Here is a 14,588-nt window from a genome sequence, read left to right as displayed (position 1 = left end):
TCTTAGAAAGTTCAAACAGATGAAGCAATTTTAATTTTGCTGCAGTGTCAAGAAGTTTAGAGATCTGAGGGCAATACAGGTAAAGAGAAGCAGGCTCCATGTGGCTCTCGTAGTTCTCAATCCTTTTAATGAAGGTGCTTGATGAGTGTTGAATGTGGTGATGAAAATCATTTAGAACAAGTTGCATGTGCACTTCAGCTCACAATTGCACTGATTACAACTTAAATGTAACTTCATGAAACTCTCTTTTGAAATACTGATTAAAGAAATGACGAGACTGAATGGAACATTTTGTGAGTTTTTCAGGAGAAATGACCCTTACGTAATTTCCTGTAGAGTTGTTAATGTTTTGAGGACTTTGTCCTTGATGCTATTTATTTACTCGCTTCCTCTTTCTGAAGCAAACAAATTCATCATATCTGTCATCATGAGGTTCCTAGTCTCTCTTATGATTATCTCCTGGTCAGTGCATTTATTTCTGAGATTTCTGCCTAGGGCCAGTAGTTCTGGCAGCTCCAARCGTGCCAAGTCTGTGAGTTGGACGTTCTAAATGATAACTTTGGGATTGGTTTTTAATTGTTTCACCTTCTTTTAGGAWCCTATTATTAAGGTTTTCCACACAGTCATGAGGGTTGAGTACATAAAAATACGATGTTTTGCATCAGGAGCTTGTAATCCACCCACCAAAATTAGGAGTCTGTTAATACTCTTCAGTGTATTGAGCCTTCACAATGCAGAGGGTTACTGGAAAGGCCTAGACAGAACTGTGGGTATCTAGARGGGATTCTAGATGAAAGAGTTGTTTCCTTGAGGTCCTGGTTTTAATAAACCTGAAAGTCCAGTGATAGATGATTAGATAGGTGGTATATTAGAGAATTGTTGTGGATGCTGCATTCTTGAGAAATGAGGAATTACTGGTTAAAGAAGTGTTAATGTAGATTCATGCTTGTGTAGTTATAGCTTAGAAAGAAAATTATGGTAGATTTCTATAATGCTAGTAATATTTTTAACTGCTTGTCTTCAAGAACACCAAAATAAATCTGCTGTACTGCTGTCCTTTTAAAAGTACTACATAAACTCATAGGTTTGCAACAATAAGGGACAAAGTCATGCAGTTATCCAGTCAATAACTGCATGCAGAGATCTCACGGCAGGGGATAGCTACCTGGACTGTCAGTTTGGTCTCGAAGTGCACTGCTTGGAATAGACCCAGGACAAAAGCATTTGTTTTAGCAGGCCCTGTTTACAGATCTTTATTCACAGACTGTTTCCTGATCATCCACTGATTTGGGGGCAGCTAAAGGGAAGTCATTTGCTTTCTGAAACTATGAAATTACATTGCATAGTGTTAAAATTTCAGAGCATGCTTGAAGAATTCATAAAATGAAAATTTCTGGGAAGAACTTGCACAAGATTGGTGCTGGCTTTGTAGCTCATGGAGAAGTAAAAAGTCATGATCCGTAAGCATATGTAAAACATGAGTTCTGTCTACAGTTTTAAATCACTGAAGTCGCTGCATCTTGGTATACCAATATATGTCACTATTACTTCAGTGTTGATTGTTGAAGAAGCAAATGAATTAAGCTGCCACTTGCCATTATTTTTCTTGTGCTTAAAGCAGATGAAATAAGTCTGATTTACAAAGCTTGTAAGATGCTTATTTTACAGCTATTTGCTACAGTGCTGGGTTTAGATTAGTTCACTGCACACAGTTGTGCTCAGAATTTATGGATAATTGGCTGGGCTTTCAAAGCTCTCTATAAATATCTGYACGCAGTTTTGGTTAAGAGTTTTCTGTGATTGCTAAGTGGCTTATTGTTCAGAAAATCCAACCACACAGTCCTAATAACACATATGTCCAAAATTGGATAGAAAGATAAGCAGTACTTTATTTCTCTTGCCCAAACAGTGATGAGAACATCAGGATTTGTTGGTGCAACTGTTTGGCACTGGTGTACAGGGCTTGTTTAGAAGTGAATTTCCCAAAGACCTTTTTTTTTTCTCCTTATACTTTTCACAGAAATTTCATAGAGATCTGTGCCTTCCCTTTTACTTTTTAGACCACATTTTAGGCACAATTTGGTTAGTGAAACAATTGAAAGAATATCTCTTCCAGAGATCCAGATCCTCTTAAGTAATGGTGGGAACTGCAGAAAAAGTTGAAACTTTCCTTAACGATCTGGAGAGCATGCAGCTTCCCTCTCTCCTTTCCTTCCTGTAGGCAAAAACACRTTAGATAAATTAGATGGATAAGAGCCAAATATTTGCCATCCTACTTGTTTATTCTGTTCAATTTTCTGTTTGTTTTATTTGTTGACTATGTACCAGAAAAGTCCTGGCATGGGTCCAGCACAGCCAAGCTGTATGTATTGGCTGTTGGCTGTGAATAGATTTGTACAAGAGGGACACTGATTATGAAAAATAGCTTTTCTTGCATGATAGTATAGGTGCAGTTAATGTTCCACCRTGTTTGCAGTCCCAAACAGGCTGGAATTCCTCAGGGAATTTTTGCCAAGTGTGGATGGTTTTAGAGAGATACTGAAGCCGAAGACTACTTTAATCCCTGCTTAGTGAAATCATATGTGCATTACTGCTCTGCTTTATGCTTTGCACATGTTACGAAAACATAATTGGATCTAATAGTTAGGCAGGACATCCCATGAATAAAGTGAGAAGGTGGAAGGACCTTCCAAAAAGGAAGGTGTGCGTGCTTGTGTTCACAGGCAAATGCTGCCATGCTCCTGGGCTAAGGCAATCATCTTCAGTAAAGGTAGGGTTGGCCAGTTGCTTTTAGTTCTGACTCCATATCATTGCTATTTTTGCATAGGAATTGGTTATTAGGAGAAGCTGGTTGGCTCCTAGCCAGCTGATGCTAAGCATGTTTTGTTGCTGGCCTTTAGCATATGCTTAAAGCAGTGTTTTTAAGTAGTTGAATTTGGGTGGACTGACCTCTCTCGAAGAGCAGAGCTTAATTCCTCAGTAAGAGGTGGCTGTATACCCGTGCCCCAGACTTTCTGTCTACCAGTCTGCTTGGGATGTGTCTGATTTTTGGATAAATAAGGAATGCCTTTACGGAGAGCATGTGATTGAGGTATTTGATGCAGGGTAGAAAAGACTGTAGGATGCATATGGGTTATGCAAGAGGAATAGAAATGCTTTGAGGAAAATAGCCAGAGAGGAGATCCTACCAAAACAAGATAAACAGGCTTTCTGAGCTAAGTCAGCTGCACCACCTGCACTGGCTGATAATGAAGACTACACTTCATCTCCGAAAACTACTGCTTCTTAGAAGAGCAAACGGTRTTTTACCCCAAGCTGTTTCAGTGGTTTTGTTTTGAAATTTGTCTAGCTTTTAACAATTAAGAAAAGCCCCTCTATATCCACATATGAAAACAAAACATTTGATTTGCAATTGAATGAAATATTTCAGTCAAATAGAAACAACATTCTGCTTTTACTTTCTTGTTCTGAAAATCAGATTGAAAGCTAATTTTTGGTCACRTGAAAACAACTGACTTGTATTATTAGAATAGTGATGGTGGTGTTATTCCATCACACCTGCCAAAGTCAGTTGTTGCACACTACTGCCTGTCACTAGTGGCTGTATAGTGGTGTCTTAACTGAAGCTCCTTGCTTGAATTCATATGATTCTTGGTCACTCATTCTTGCACAGAAGCAATAGGACTGTGAGTATCAGCCAGTTGCTTCTAACAGAACAGCAGCTTCCAGCTCTGGGAAGGAGATGGACGCTGCAGAAGAGGGAAGAAAGTATCAATGTGAGATGTGAAAGATACGGGCCTTTGTAACACCTTAGAGCCTTCTGCTGAAGCCCCAGTCCTGGCTTCCTTTKGGAATTACTGTGGCCTCTTTCAGGTGCTGCTGTGCCTGTCTTGCTGGAGCCATTGGCATGGTCAGCTTGCTGTAAAACTAGCAAGTGATGGAAGCACAGGAGGCACGTGGCTGTGAGAGAACTTCYAGAGCAGCTTGTCCCTATTCCCAGMGCCATTTCTGTATGAAGAGGAGGTGCTGCTGGGACTGGTATTAAGGAGTTTCTATGGCATGTCTGGTCAGGCAGGCTGTGAAAGTGCAGAAAACCACTGGCACCYGCAGAGAGGAGATAAACTGATCTGATTTTCTTGGCTTAGCTCCCTGCTTCTTTCRGAAAAACCTGTGACAGGAGTTGTTTAGGGAGTCTGCAAAGAGCAGAGCTGGTACCATCAGTTCATTCAGCAGCTGCTCATCCAAYGTGTTGCTGCGCCTGCGTGGTGGTGCACAGCACTCGCCCAGTGCTTCGTGCTGCAGTAGTGGCGTGACTGGCTATTAGCGCTRAAAGACTCTGTCTTGACGTCGTCTTCTACGAATGCACCTGCCGCAATTGCCGGGAAGGGAGGATCTATTTGCCAGGTCCAGGGCTGCATCGTTTTTGGGTGAGCGTGCTGCCTGCGTGAGTMTGGCCCCAAGCGTGGGACAGCACACATGCTGAGCTCCTAACACTTCACACTTTCAAAGTTCATGTTTTGTATACTCCACTGACTGATAGAGTCACTGAAACACTCAGTTCTAAGCTGCCAAACTACGGAGAGTGACTTGTCTGGCAGAGTGTCTTTGCTCTTTGGAGGTCATGTCATCTTTTCTTGTTTTGCCATCCTGACTGTAACCACTCTCTATTTGAGATTTTTTTTTTAACTTTTTCTAAATTTATTTCCCACTTCAGGTGTAGGTAGCTGATAGTAGCAAGTCTGTTACTGTATAGGTATCTTTAACAGAGCCATTTGATATAGTCTGCAGTTGACAGACTGAAAACTGCTGTTTTATGAAAAAGTCAGGTCAAATAGGCCAAATATTTACTAGAAGAATTTGTTTACTGGAAACAAAAGTTCATAGTTTTAGTATATAACATCTAGACCCATTTTTCAAACTAAGAACAATCCAAGTCTTCTGTTTAATAGTGCAAGGCTCTACAAGACTGTGTTTGCTTTTTAAGTCTGTCTTGTCTGGAGAAGATTTCACTGTAGAAGTGATGAGGAAACAGGGCTTTCTATATTCAGACAACCTTTTTGTTATTATTTATTTATTTATTTATTTTTACCAGGTATTGGTCTTCCTCTATTTGATGCAGATTTAAAATACTGTATTTCTATTATGGTAGGTGAAAACACTGGTAGGACAAAGAGAATTGGAAGTGTGTCTTAATGTAATCTGTAAGCAGGATTTGAAAAATACACATCTTAACATTGAAGTTACTTACCTGATAATAGGTATTTTGCATAGTTTAGATATTTTGACAAATAGTGACTAATCATGATGCAAGTGATGTTATCCCTTGAGTTATCTTTCTCTCTCTCTTCTCATTTTCTCTCTTTTCCTTCCCTCTGTGTTTCTCTCTCTCTTCTCCCCCATTTCTGTTTCTCTCTTTCTCTCTCTCTCTTCCCCCTCTTAGGCAAGAAGATCCACCGAAGCCATTTTTGCTGCACCCATGCTTGAGGAGCGCTGATGAAGAAGTAAGATTCCTGCAAAAATGTTCTCAAATTCTGGTGTTTTGTCTCCTACCCTCAAAGGATGTCCAGTCTGTCAGCTTGCGCATAGTCCTTGCAGAAATACTTGCAACAAAAGGTAGATCAAAGATCAGAGATTAATGACTTGCACCTGTACAGTATAAGTAATTACAAACTTCATTATGTATAAGTCTTGATGCTATGCTTTTAACCTCTGAAATCTAATTTATATGATAACCAGTACATGCATAAATTAGTCTTGCACAGACAACTGAAATCTGGAGCAGTGGTTAGTTGCAGGACCTGATCCTATAAGTCAGCAGAGTATTTCATAGCATTTTATTCTGTGCTTATTTCTGTAAACATGAGACCAGTAAGACATTCTCAAAATTAAGCATATACTTAATGGCTTTCCTAGTTTAATACCACGCTGTTTGGCATCTCTCAGGATAAAAACCTATTTGTTCAGTTAATTCTTGTATTTTTGTCATAAAGGAAACCTTTTAGAGTCTCTAGTAGCATTATTTTTAGTGATTGTGTGAATAATCCTAACCTTTTTATGCTTTATTCAGATATGTAGACTCCTAGACTTAAGGATCTGATTATAAATGAATCAAGATACCAAATGTAACTGCTTCTGCAGACTTTGATTTATCCTGCATACTTCTTTTTTAAATGAAGATTTTCTATTTTGTTTTTTATCGTATCAGATACATTTATAGTCTGATTAAGTGTATTAGTCACTTTTTTTGTCACTGAAGTCAAAATTTGGAAGCCGTGAATTCCCAAGTTTGTTACACAATTCATTTCACTTAACAGCCATTACAAGTGAAAATTATGTGTAGCATAGCTTTTAAGACACAGAGCAGAAAGAACAAAAACTCTGTGACAAATTTTCTGATTTGGGCTCAACTTGATGAATATACATCACTTTATGTAATAGCCCAAACATACACTTTTCTCAAGAAGAAAAGTACGTAGTCTTGAGTGCAGTATGGAGTCTAGAAGTCTAGTTTCTTGATATTTTTATCAACTTSTATATTTTTACTTTTTATCCAAAATAATTTTAAGGACGATAGTTGTTCTTCAGCATAAGGATTTTGTTTTAAAATATTTTTCCTCTCCAGTACTGAAACCAATGGTGGAACTGCTGAGTGATCCAGATTATATCAACCGAATGCTGCTCAGCCAGCTGGAGTACAGAGAACAGATGAATGAGCATCACAAGAAAGACTATACATATGCTCCTTCTTATGAGGAGTTCATCAAGCTCATCAACAGCAACTCTGATATTGAATTCCTGAAACAACTGAGGTATTTGATGTTTCACTGTAGCTCATTCAAAACTAAATACGCTTCTTATGCCAATCCATTACTGAGATTTGAATGAATTGTGATTTTTCTTTTTTAACTTTTTTTTTTTTTTTTTTTTTGTGAAGCAGAGACTGTAAGGATAAGGCACAACAAATGTTAGATCTCTAATACAGTCTGCTTTTCAATTGGGTGGCAAAAAAGTTAAAACACTTCTACTACAACTGATGGCAGTATACTGAGGATTACTCTCTTGTTGAAAGCATACCAGACCCTTCTTTGAGTCTTGCCTCTGGGGAGTTAGATAGAATAATACATTGAATTTCTACTAGTGTGCGGTATCTCCTTGATATCTTTATGAAATATGACTGGTGTTAGGGGTCTGATGGCAGTGAGCCATAGCAACACTTATAGACACTGGGCATTCAGAGCAGCTTGCTGTGATTCTGGGGTGTGGAAACAGGGAAATGTAAAATGTGCTGGAAATCACCACTGGCTCAAACATTTTCCTGGATTATTACAGGGAGATGTTTCCCAATTGCATCTCTAAACACAGCAGTGAACTCTGAAGAATTATTTAAGGAGCTAATGAAAACACTAAACCTCTGTATACAGTGAATTGATGTTTAATGTTCTTTACTTCTGCAAATAGCGTCAGCTCACCTTCATAGAAATTTATTCCCCTCCCCAAAATTTTGGATAACTACTTCTCTCCTTCCTTCCATCCAACTTCCATTGTAAGATATCACTTGTATCTCGGGCATGCGTGTCCAAGCACAGAATGTTTATGCTTGCCTTATCTTTATAGTTGAGCTGTCTCTCCCCTGATTTCTGATGTAAGCGAAAAGATGAGAAGTAAGTCACTGGGAAGCAGGCAGCAGAGATGCTGCTGTGGTTGTGTCTCCCTAGATGCCCTTGGGTTGGTTCTGTTGAGCACACCAAAGCATTAGAGGACTGCTGAAGCCATTCACTGAGTGTCAGTCTTCATCTGTGCCTGCCAGCCAGAAATGTCACAGGACATTTTTGTTTCTAGGGTATTTCCCCTCCTGCCTGCCTGCCTGCCCTGACAGAGGTCAGCTTTTTCTCTCCCTGAATGGCTGCAGGAGCTTCTGAAAGGCACGCGCACGCTGATCCCGTTTGGCTCCCTCCGTGCAAGCTGCCATCACCCAGGCCTTCAGCTTGATCAGCCTAACTGATGGTTTGCTGAGAGGAAGCATATGGGCTGCATAAATAACTTTATTCTTTTTCTTGTTCCTCTTTTTGACTCTGAAACAATTTGCATTTCTGAAATGGGAAAACGCATTTAGATGATAGAGTGAAGTGATTTTGTTGCCTGGCTACTTATTGTTCATCTGCTGTAAAATTTGCTCTTTACTCTGGGCCCATGTGCTTCTGCTGAGAGCAGAAATTACTCTCTATTAGACTYTATCTAAAACCTAATTGACATCATATTTATTAGCATAATAGCACTAATGGATCTGCTTGTTTCTAAAGAAACCCAACTTTTCTGTTGTTGTTGTTGTTGTTTAGGCACATTAATGCTCAATGGACTGTCTTTTTAGCTGATAGGTCACTTTAAATTGTGTTCTCTAATATCAGGTTGGCAAATTTGCTTTATAAAGTAATGTAGTTTTGGCTGCACTTACGTTTCTGCTTTCCAGTCTATGCAGTCCAACCACCATCGTCTTGAGATGTGTTCTCGTACAGGCTATATAATGTTGATCAGTTTGAGCTGATTAGTATTTGGATGGGATACATCTAAGAAAATATCTCTCTTTTCAAAGAGGAAAGGTAATTGATTTTTGAGGTAGTGCTCTTGCTTTTTTTGTTAGTATTGAGCCAGTCCCTAGGATGGTAGTTACAGAGCACTCCACTGTTGGAGGAGGGATTCCCGTCCTGTTTGGTCTCCATCACTATGGGAGTACCCAGAGAGATGTGAGAACCTGTAGCGATCCCTGATTTCTGTGGTACATTTTGCAAAGCTTTTGTGACTTAACTAGTGAAAGTTTTAAAGATTTATGTCTGAAAAAACAAATAGCGGTCCATATAGGGATGAACAAAATAAATATTTCATGCTGTAATTCACAACAATAAGCCATAGGAAAATATATAAAGAAGGAGTTAAAGAGGAGGAAATAAATAAGCTATTCTGCAGTTAAAATTAAGGGATGAGGTTAGATTATATTGGAAGGACAGGAGTCGGAAAWTTTTTTCCAGTTTTTCTAGACAAATAAGTCATTGGCACATTTGTATTCACCCAGGTTTCACATTTAGAATAATCGTAGAATCATGGAATTGGTAAGGTTGGAAGGGACCTCTGGAGATCATCTAGAATAGCATCTATTTATCTAAAATTCCTCCCTCCCTTTTTTTGAAATAATTTTTCAAAGCCTGTCCTAAGCCAGTGCATGGCATCTATGTGCTTTAAGCTGCAAAGACTATATTAGCATGAAGGTTTTTGCTTTGCTTCTGTTAGTCCTAGTGTTGCCATGTAAGATCTTGGTAACAAACATATTTAAGTACTAACAATTTTCTCTGTAAGCTTARCTTTGAGGAAATTTATCCCAAGGCACGGTGGTTGCTGAGAAACTTGGTATTTCTTTGAAACAGCCCTGCTGTGCTTTATTTTAGTAAGTAATTATGTTCATCTACAAAGATAAAGGTAAAACGTATTGCTGAATTGAAAGAAGCTGTCAGGCACTGATAAAAGAATTCCTCAAACTCTTGCCTGACTATAAGTCAAGAAAACACAGGCTCTTGGGTGCTCTGAAATATGTGTGTATGTGACTTCTGCAGTTTCATGAGGCATCCTTTCGAGTTGGTTCCTTGACAGCATTTTACTAGACTTTCTTCTGATGAGAGCCAGGTAAGTGTTGTTGGGTAGGCAGGGGAGCATCCCCAGCTGGACCAGCAGAAACTTGTGAACGAAGAGCGTTGTTGCTTTTGGCTGGGAGATCCGAAACGAGTGGGAGGCTGTGCGCCCCGCATCTCACTGTGAGCAAGCCTGCTGACTTTTTGCATTGCAAGTGGCTTTCCCTAAAAGGCTAGTGACGACACTGGGATTTTGTAACTCCTTTTTCTCTCCCTTGTTAGAAGCTTTGCCTGAATAGAAGAAATCTTATATTGCTTGTATGAGTTCTATTTTCAGTACTCACATAAATGATGCAAAAACTACTTATCATTAATTTTGGAGAGATTTTTAAAATGACAGTTCATTTTTAGCTATAGTAGGTTTCTACGTTTTGGTTACTTTATCTCTTAACAGAATTTCTCTCTCTTTTACTTTTTAAGTGACATTTTGGAAAGCTGGTATTTGTACTCAGAAGAAGTCGTATCTACTCAGATTTGCTGATTTTTGAGGAACAATTTTGTAATTTTTTTTCTTTCATGCCTTTATTTTCTGAAAATTTGCACARGTCCTTTAGTTACAGCTTTTCCTTTAAAAACAACAACAAAAAAGCTTCTGGAGAAGAGGGGATTATATGGCTATCTATGGATATCCCTCAAAGTTGATTTTTATAATATATACCTTCCAGTGTTGCTTGTCATGACGAGGGGCAGAATATTATTCCTGTTTTATAAAGTTTCCACAAAACTTGATGTCCTTATTTCTTTCAAGAAGAAAAATTTATACAATGAAATTTCACCTTCATTTCTCCTCAGATTTAAGGTGAATTGGAAGCCTGCTGCAAATAAGGAAGAAAAGATGAATTCTTCCATGTCAGAGAGATGAAGCAAATTTAGTTACTCTGTCAGAGGAAGGCTAGAGATAAAAGACTTGATGAGTTAAAAACATAGCTGAGAATACACTGTGATAAGGAAATAAACTGGTGGATAGTTTCCATTGTGTTTTAAAGATCAGCATTGTAGTTATTCTGTTATTTATTAGTACAGTGGCAAAAGGTCACTAGGCAATTTGTCATAAGAGAGGCCGTTATCACTGGCTCAGTGTCTCATCTTTTACTTAAGAATTGATGGAAAGGAATGAACAYGACTAGGATTAGGGAAAGCGGTAAGAGAGGGAAAGTAGAAATAATGCATGTGAGCCCACRCTTTCAGGTTTGTCGTGAACAGTTTGTTTTTTGCAAATAAAACGAATGCATCATGTTAAAACTTCCTGAGATGGTTATTTATCAGAACCACTGAATATTTAACAGCTAAATTTTTAGGAGAAACTTGCCAGGAGAAAGGGTAATGGTCTGGCAGGCCAGTGTAGGTAAGGTGGTGTTCCTGGGATGCCGGAAAGCAAATGGGGTTGTGACATGCAGCCCTGTGACCAAGCRAATGTAGGCACAGGTCTGTGCTTAGGAGGAACAGACTAAATACTGTCTCTGAGCCTGTAACTTAGAGCATCTTCCTTACTTGARTGTGTAATAAAGAGCAGCAAAAAAGAGTTTTTTTTTTTATACTGGGGGCATGTTTAGCTCATTTGGTTAGAGCGTGGCGCTGCTAATGCCAAGGTCGCGGGTTCAATCCCTGTATGGGCTACGCTGAGGGTTGGGCTAGATGATCTCCAGAGGTCCCTTCCAACCCTRCCATTCTCTGATTCTGTGATATTACCATATTGATAATGAAAACGTGTGAAGCTGTGTGTGAGTAACTAGGACTAAATCTGGAAGGAAGAAAAGGACAGCCACTGGTTGTCCTGACCATGGTGTTTGATCAATTCAAAATATTCACTGTTTTCAAACTTAGAACACTCGAGTGAAGTGAAGGGGTGCTGTTTATAATGCCATTTACATATGTACTAGCTGGGGCACCACAAGTTTAAGCGAGCTGCCCAGACTCTTTTGGGACATCTGGGATCAAGCAGGGAATTAGATGCAGGACGTGTGCACACCAGGCTACACTCCTGCTGTGCAGCTGCTCTTCTCAAACGCTGGTCAGAACTGTGGTGTTGGATGGAAACAACCAAGATAAAGTAATGGCAAAAAGCAAAACTCAAGGTTTCCAAATGAGTTCTCAAATTTTAACTTAGTAATTGAATGAATTGTGTAGAATTAAGATGGCTGTCCCCCMAAAAATTAGACCAACCCTGTAAGTTCAGTTATAAGTGAGCAAATGATATAATTCATGCTGTGTGAAATGGTATGTCTGCACATAGAGGCAGARACGGTCTGAATTCTAAAATAATTATGGGAAACAAGAAGAGTRAGGGGAAATGAATATTGCTGATGAAAGAAGTATACGTTGAAGAAGGAGAATATAATTTAAAGATCATAGGTTCTTTCTTAAAACTGAGAATAAGTAGTCATTAAAATTGGAGACTTCCAGGAGACCAGGCTTCATCAAGAAGATAACTTGATAGATGAGGTTAGGGAATTCCTACAGCAATGAGATCAATTTACTAGAATACTAGGTTTATTGCTTGTATTAATAGCTGACAAGGAAATGCATTGAGGAGCATTCAAGAGGTTGCCATGAGCAGAATTTCTAAGTTTATGTATATTTAATGGGCAGTAGTTTTCTTTACTGAATATGTGGTATCTACTATTTACAAGATGAATTTTGCTTAAAATTCGGTTTACTAACTGCATCAGCTGCCTTGCAACAAACAGGTTTTAATTATTCCTGGAGCGTAGTACTTTAAGATCTCTTCTCAGTTAYGTGTGCTCCATATATTTATTGAATGCATTAGCTAGAAGAACCTTGCAGGACTTGGCTTTTCTCTTGAACTGAACTCCCATCTTAGCTTGGTACAGGTAGCTCTATATGATTTTAATGTTAAGAGCATGGCTTAATGTTTTGTTCACCAAATACTACTAGGTGGCTGTAAGGTGGCAGCAATGGAGAGGAGGAGGCGGTATTGTTGTTACTTGGATGTTTTTATTTTGTTTCGAGACAAAACTTTTCTCCTACTCTGTTCCTTATACACACTACTCCTTAGCTTGGGATTGTAATGAAAAATAACTGTTTCCAAATGAACAGGAGACGGAGGAGTTTTAGTTTTTGTTAATTCTCAAGTGTGCTGTATGAAGAACTTGCTGAAAGAAGTTAACAGCATTTTTTTGGGTTTTTTTTTATTATTTTTTTTTTCCTTTTCTCTCCTCCCTCTTCACCCTTATCCCCTACTGTTTTTAAACAGGTATCAGATTGTAGTGGAAATAGTTCAGGCAACCACAATCAGCAATTTTCCCCAAATGAAGAGGCAGAAAGGTAAGAACCCATTTTGTTAACAGTTGCATCTGTTGTTTTTATTTTAGAAGGCTATTTGAACTCTAGAAATATGTACATAATTGGTTTGCGAGGGAGAGTTTTAGACAGATTTTGGGAATGTTGCGCCTTTGGGATTTCTGTTCTGTTTCATTTGTCTGGTTCTTCCAAAAACTCCCATGATTATATATAAAAATATATATATACACATACATATGTGTGTATATTTCCCCTCCCTCTTCCATCTGAGCTGATGAATCAAGGGAAAGGACATGGGATATGGTTATTTCAGCACTTGCTGCAGCTTGGATTTTTGTCATTGCAAATTCTTACACTGTGAATCTTGCTTCCTTTTTCGTACAATCCATTCATTCAAGTGTCAATCTGTTCTCCTTTCAATACACAGAAGAAGGAATGATCCAGTGTAATTGTCAGTCAGGCTTTATTTTGACTCTTCATTGCATTATGTCTTTGTGTTGCATTATAGGGCRCTCTTCAATTCTGTGATGTTTTGGTATGCCTTTTGAGCACTTCTGTGTTTAAAAGGCACATGCAGTTACCGTAATTACAATTATGATATGTACTTCTCTTCATGGTTCTCAAAATGTGCCAAAACTGTGGTGTGTTTTCAAGAGATCTATGCTGATGGCAACATTGTTTGACAAAGTTTTTAGTTGGATACATATATTTAAGGTACCAAAACATAATTAAAAGCAAGTGAAAGGCAATCTAAATTAATTTGTTTACAATATAAAATGGAAGAATGATCTATATAYTGCGTTCTAGACCTTTGGCTGGATTTCCCTCTGAGCTTTTTAAGTGACAATTTGCTAGATTTTTTAAATGAGTTTCCTGAAAGTCATACGTTCATCTCAAAAATCTTGCTGTTAGTCTAGTGCTCAGTGTCAGAAAGGAGTTTAAGTAATTCAAATGTAGTGAAAAAGTGCAAAACTGAAAAGACACAGTACCCCGGCAGAAAAGAAAAAAAGCATTTTCAGTTAATCTGGAGTTTTTGGTCCATGCTCAAATTTTTGAAAGTGTGAGGTTAGCAATATTGATATTCCCTTATTTTATATTGTAAAATAGAGCTAGATATGCATTTCAATAGGATAAATTGCTTGTGTCAAACCAAGGGAAAAGGAAAACTAGATWTTTTTTTTTGCATAAGTATGCATTACAGAAAAAGAAATATTAATGTTTTTGAGATGAAAGTTAATTTACTGGAGAGGCTGTTACCTAAGGTAAAAATGAGAACAGGGAAGTTAACTTGCGCATTARGGAAGAAATAAATCTTTATAAGGCTATGTTTCCACTTGTGTTAGCATTGTTCTTTGTCACAAGAATTGATTTAGAAAATATTTTTATAGCGCTCAGGTTCCTACAGTTAATTAGTGATGCTCTGTTCTGTATCACTTGAGTTTACCTACTTAACTATCAATTATACTAAAACCTGAAGAGATGATGTTCTTCTGAAGCTACAAATGCCCGGTACTGCAGAATAGATATAAAAAGACTATTACTATTTATTCTGCCAAAATAGATGTAGTTCCACTTATGCTGTGGTGAAATTGGTCCTCCTTTTTTTAATGGAGTCTTTACTATTGCTTGTTTTTTTTTTTTAAAAAAAAA

At 38.2% G+C, this 14,588-nt stretch overlaps 1 protein-coding gene across 1 annotated transcript in view; it reads left to right on the top strand.

Moving 5' to 3' along the window:
* SNX25 (sorting nexin 25) overlaps window positions 1–14,588 on the top strand; it is a 72,759-nt gene that overhangs the window by 12,019 nt on the left and 46,152 nt on the right. Inside the window, exons 3-5 of the mRNA XM_085311309.1 lie at window positions 5,441–5,613; window positions 6,623–6,809; window positions 12,892–12,962. Of these exons, the coding sequence (XP_085167435.1) occupies window positions 5,441–5,613; window positions 6,623–6,809; window positions 12,892–12,962 (431 nt within the window). The remainder of the gene's footprint in view (window positions 1–5,440; window positions 5,614–6,622; window positions 6,810–12,891; window positions 12,963–14,588) is intronic.

Source organism: Rhea americana, unplaced genomic scaffold, assembly GCF_003343005.1.
Source record: "Rhea americana isolate MKP2758 unplaced genomic scaffold, rheAme1 scaffold_34, whole genome shotgun sequence".
NCBI classification, from domain to species: Eukaryota; Metazoa; Chordata; class Aves; order Rheiformes; family Rheidae; genus Rhea; species Rhea americana.
Note: the sequence above shows the minus strand (reverse complement) of the source record. Positions and strands in the feature narration are given on the sequence as shown.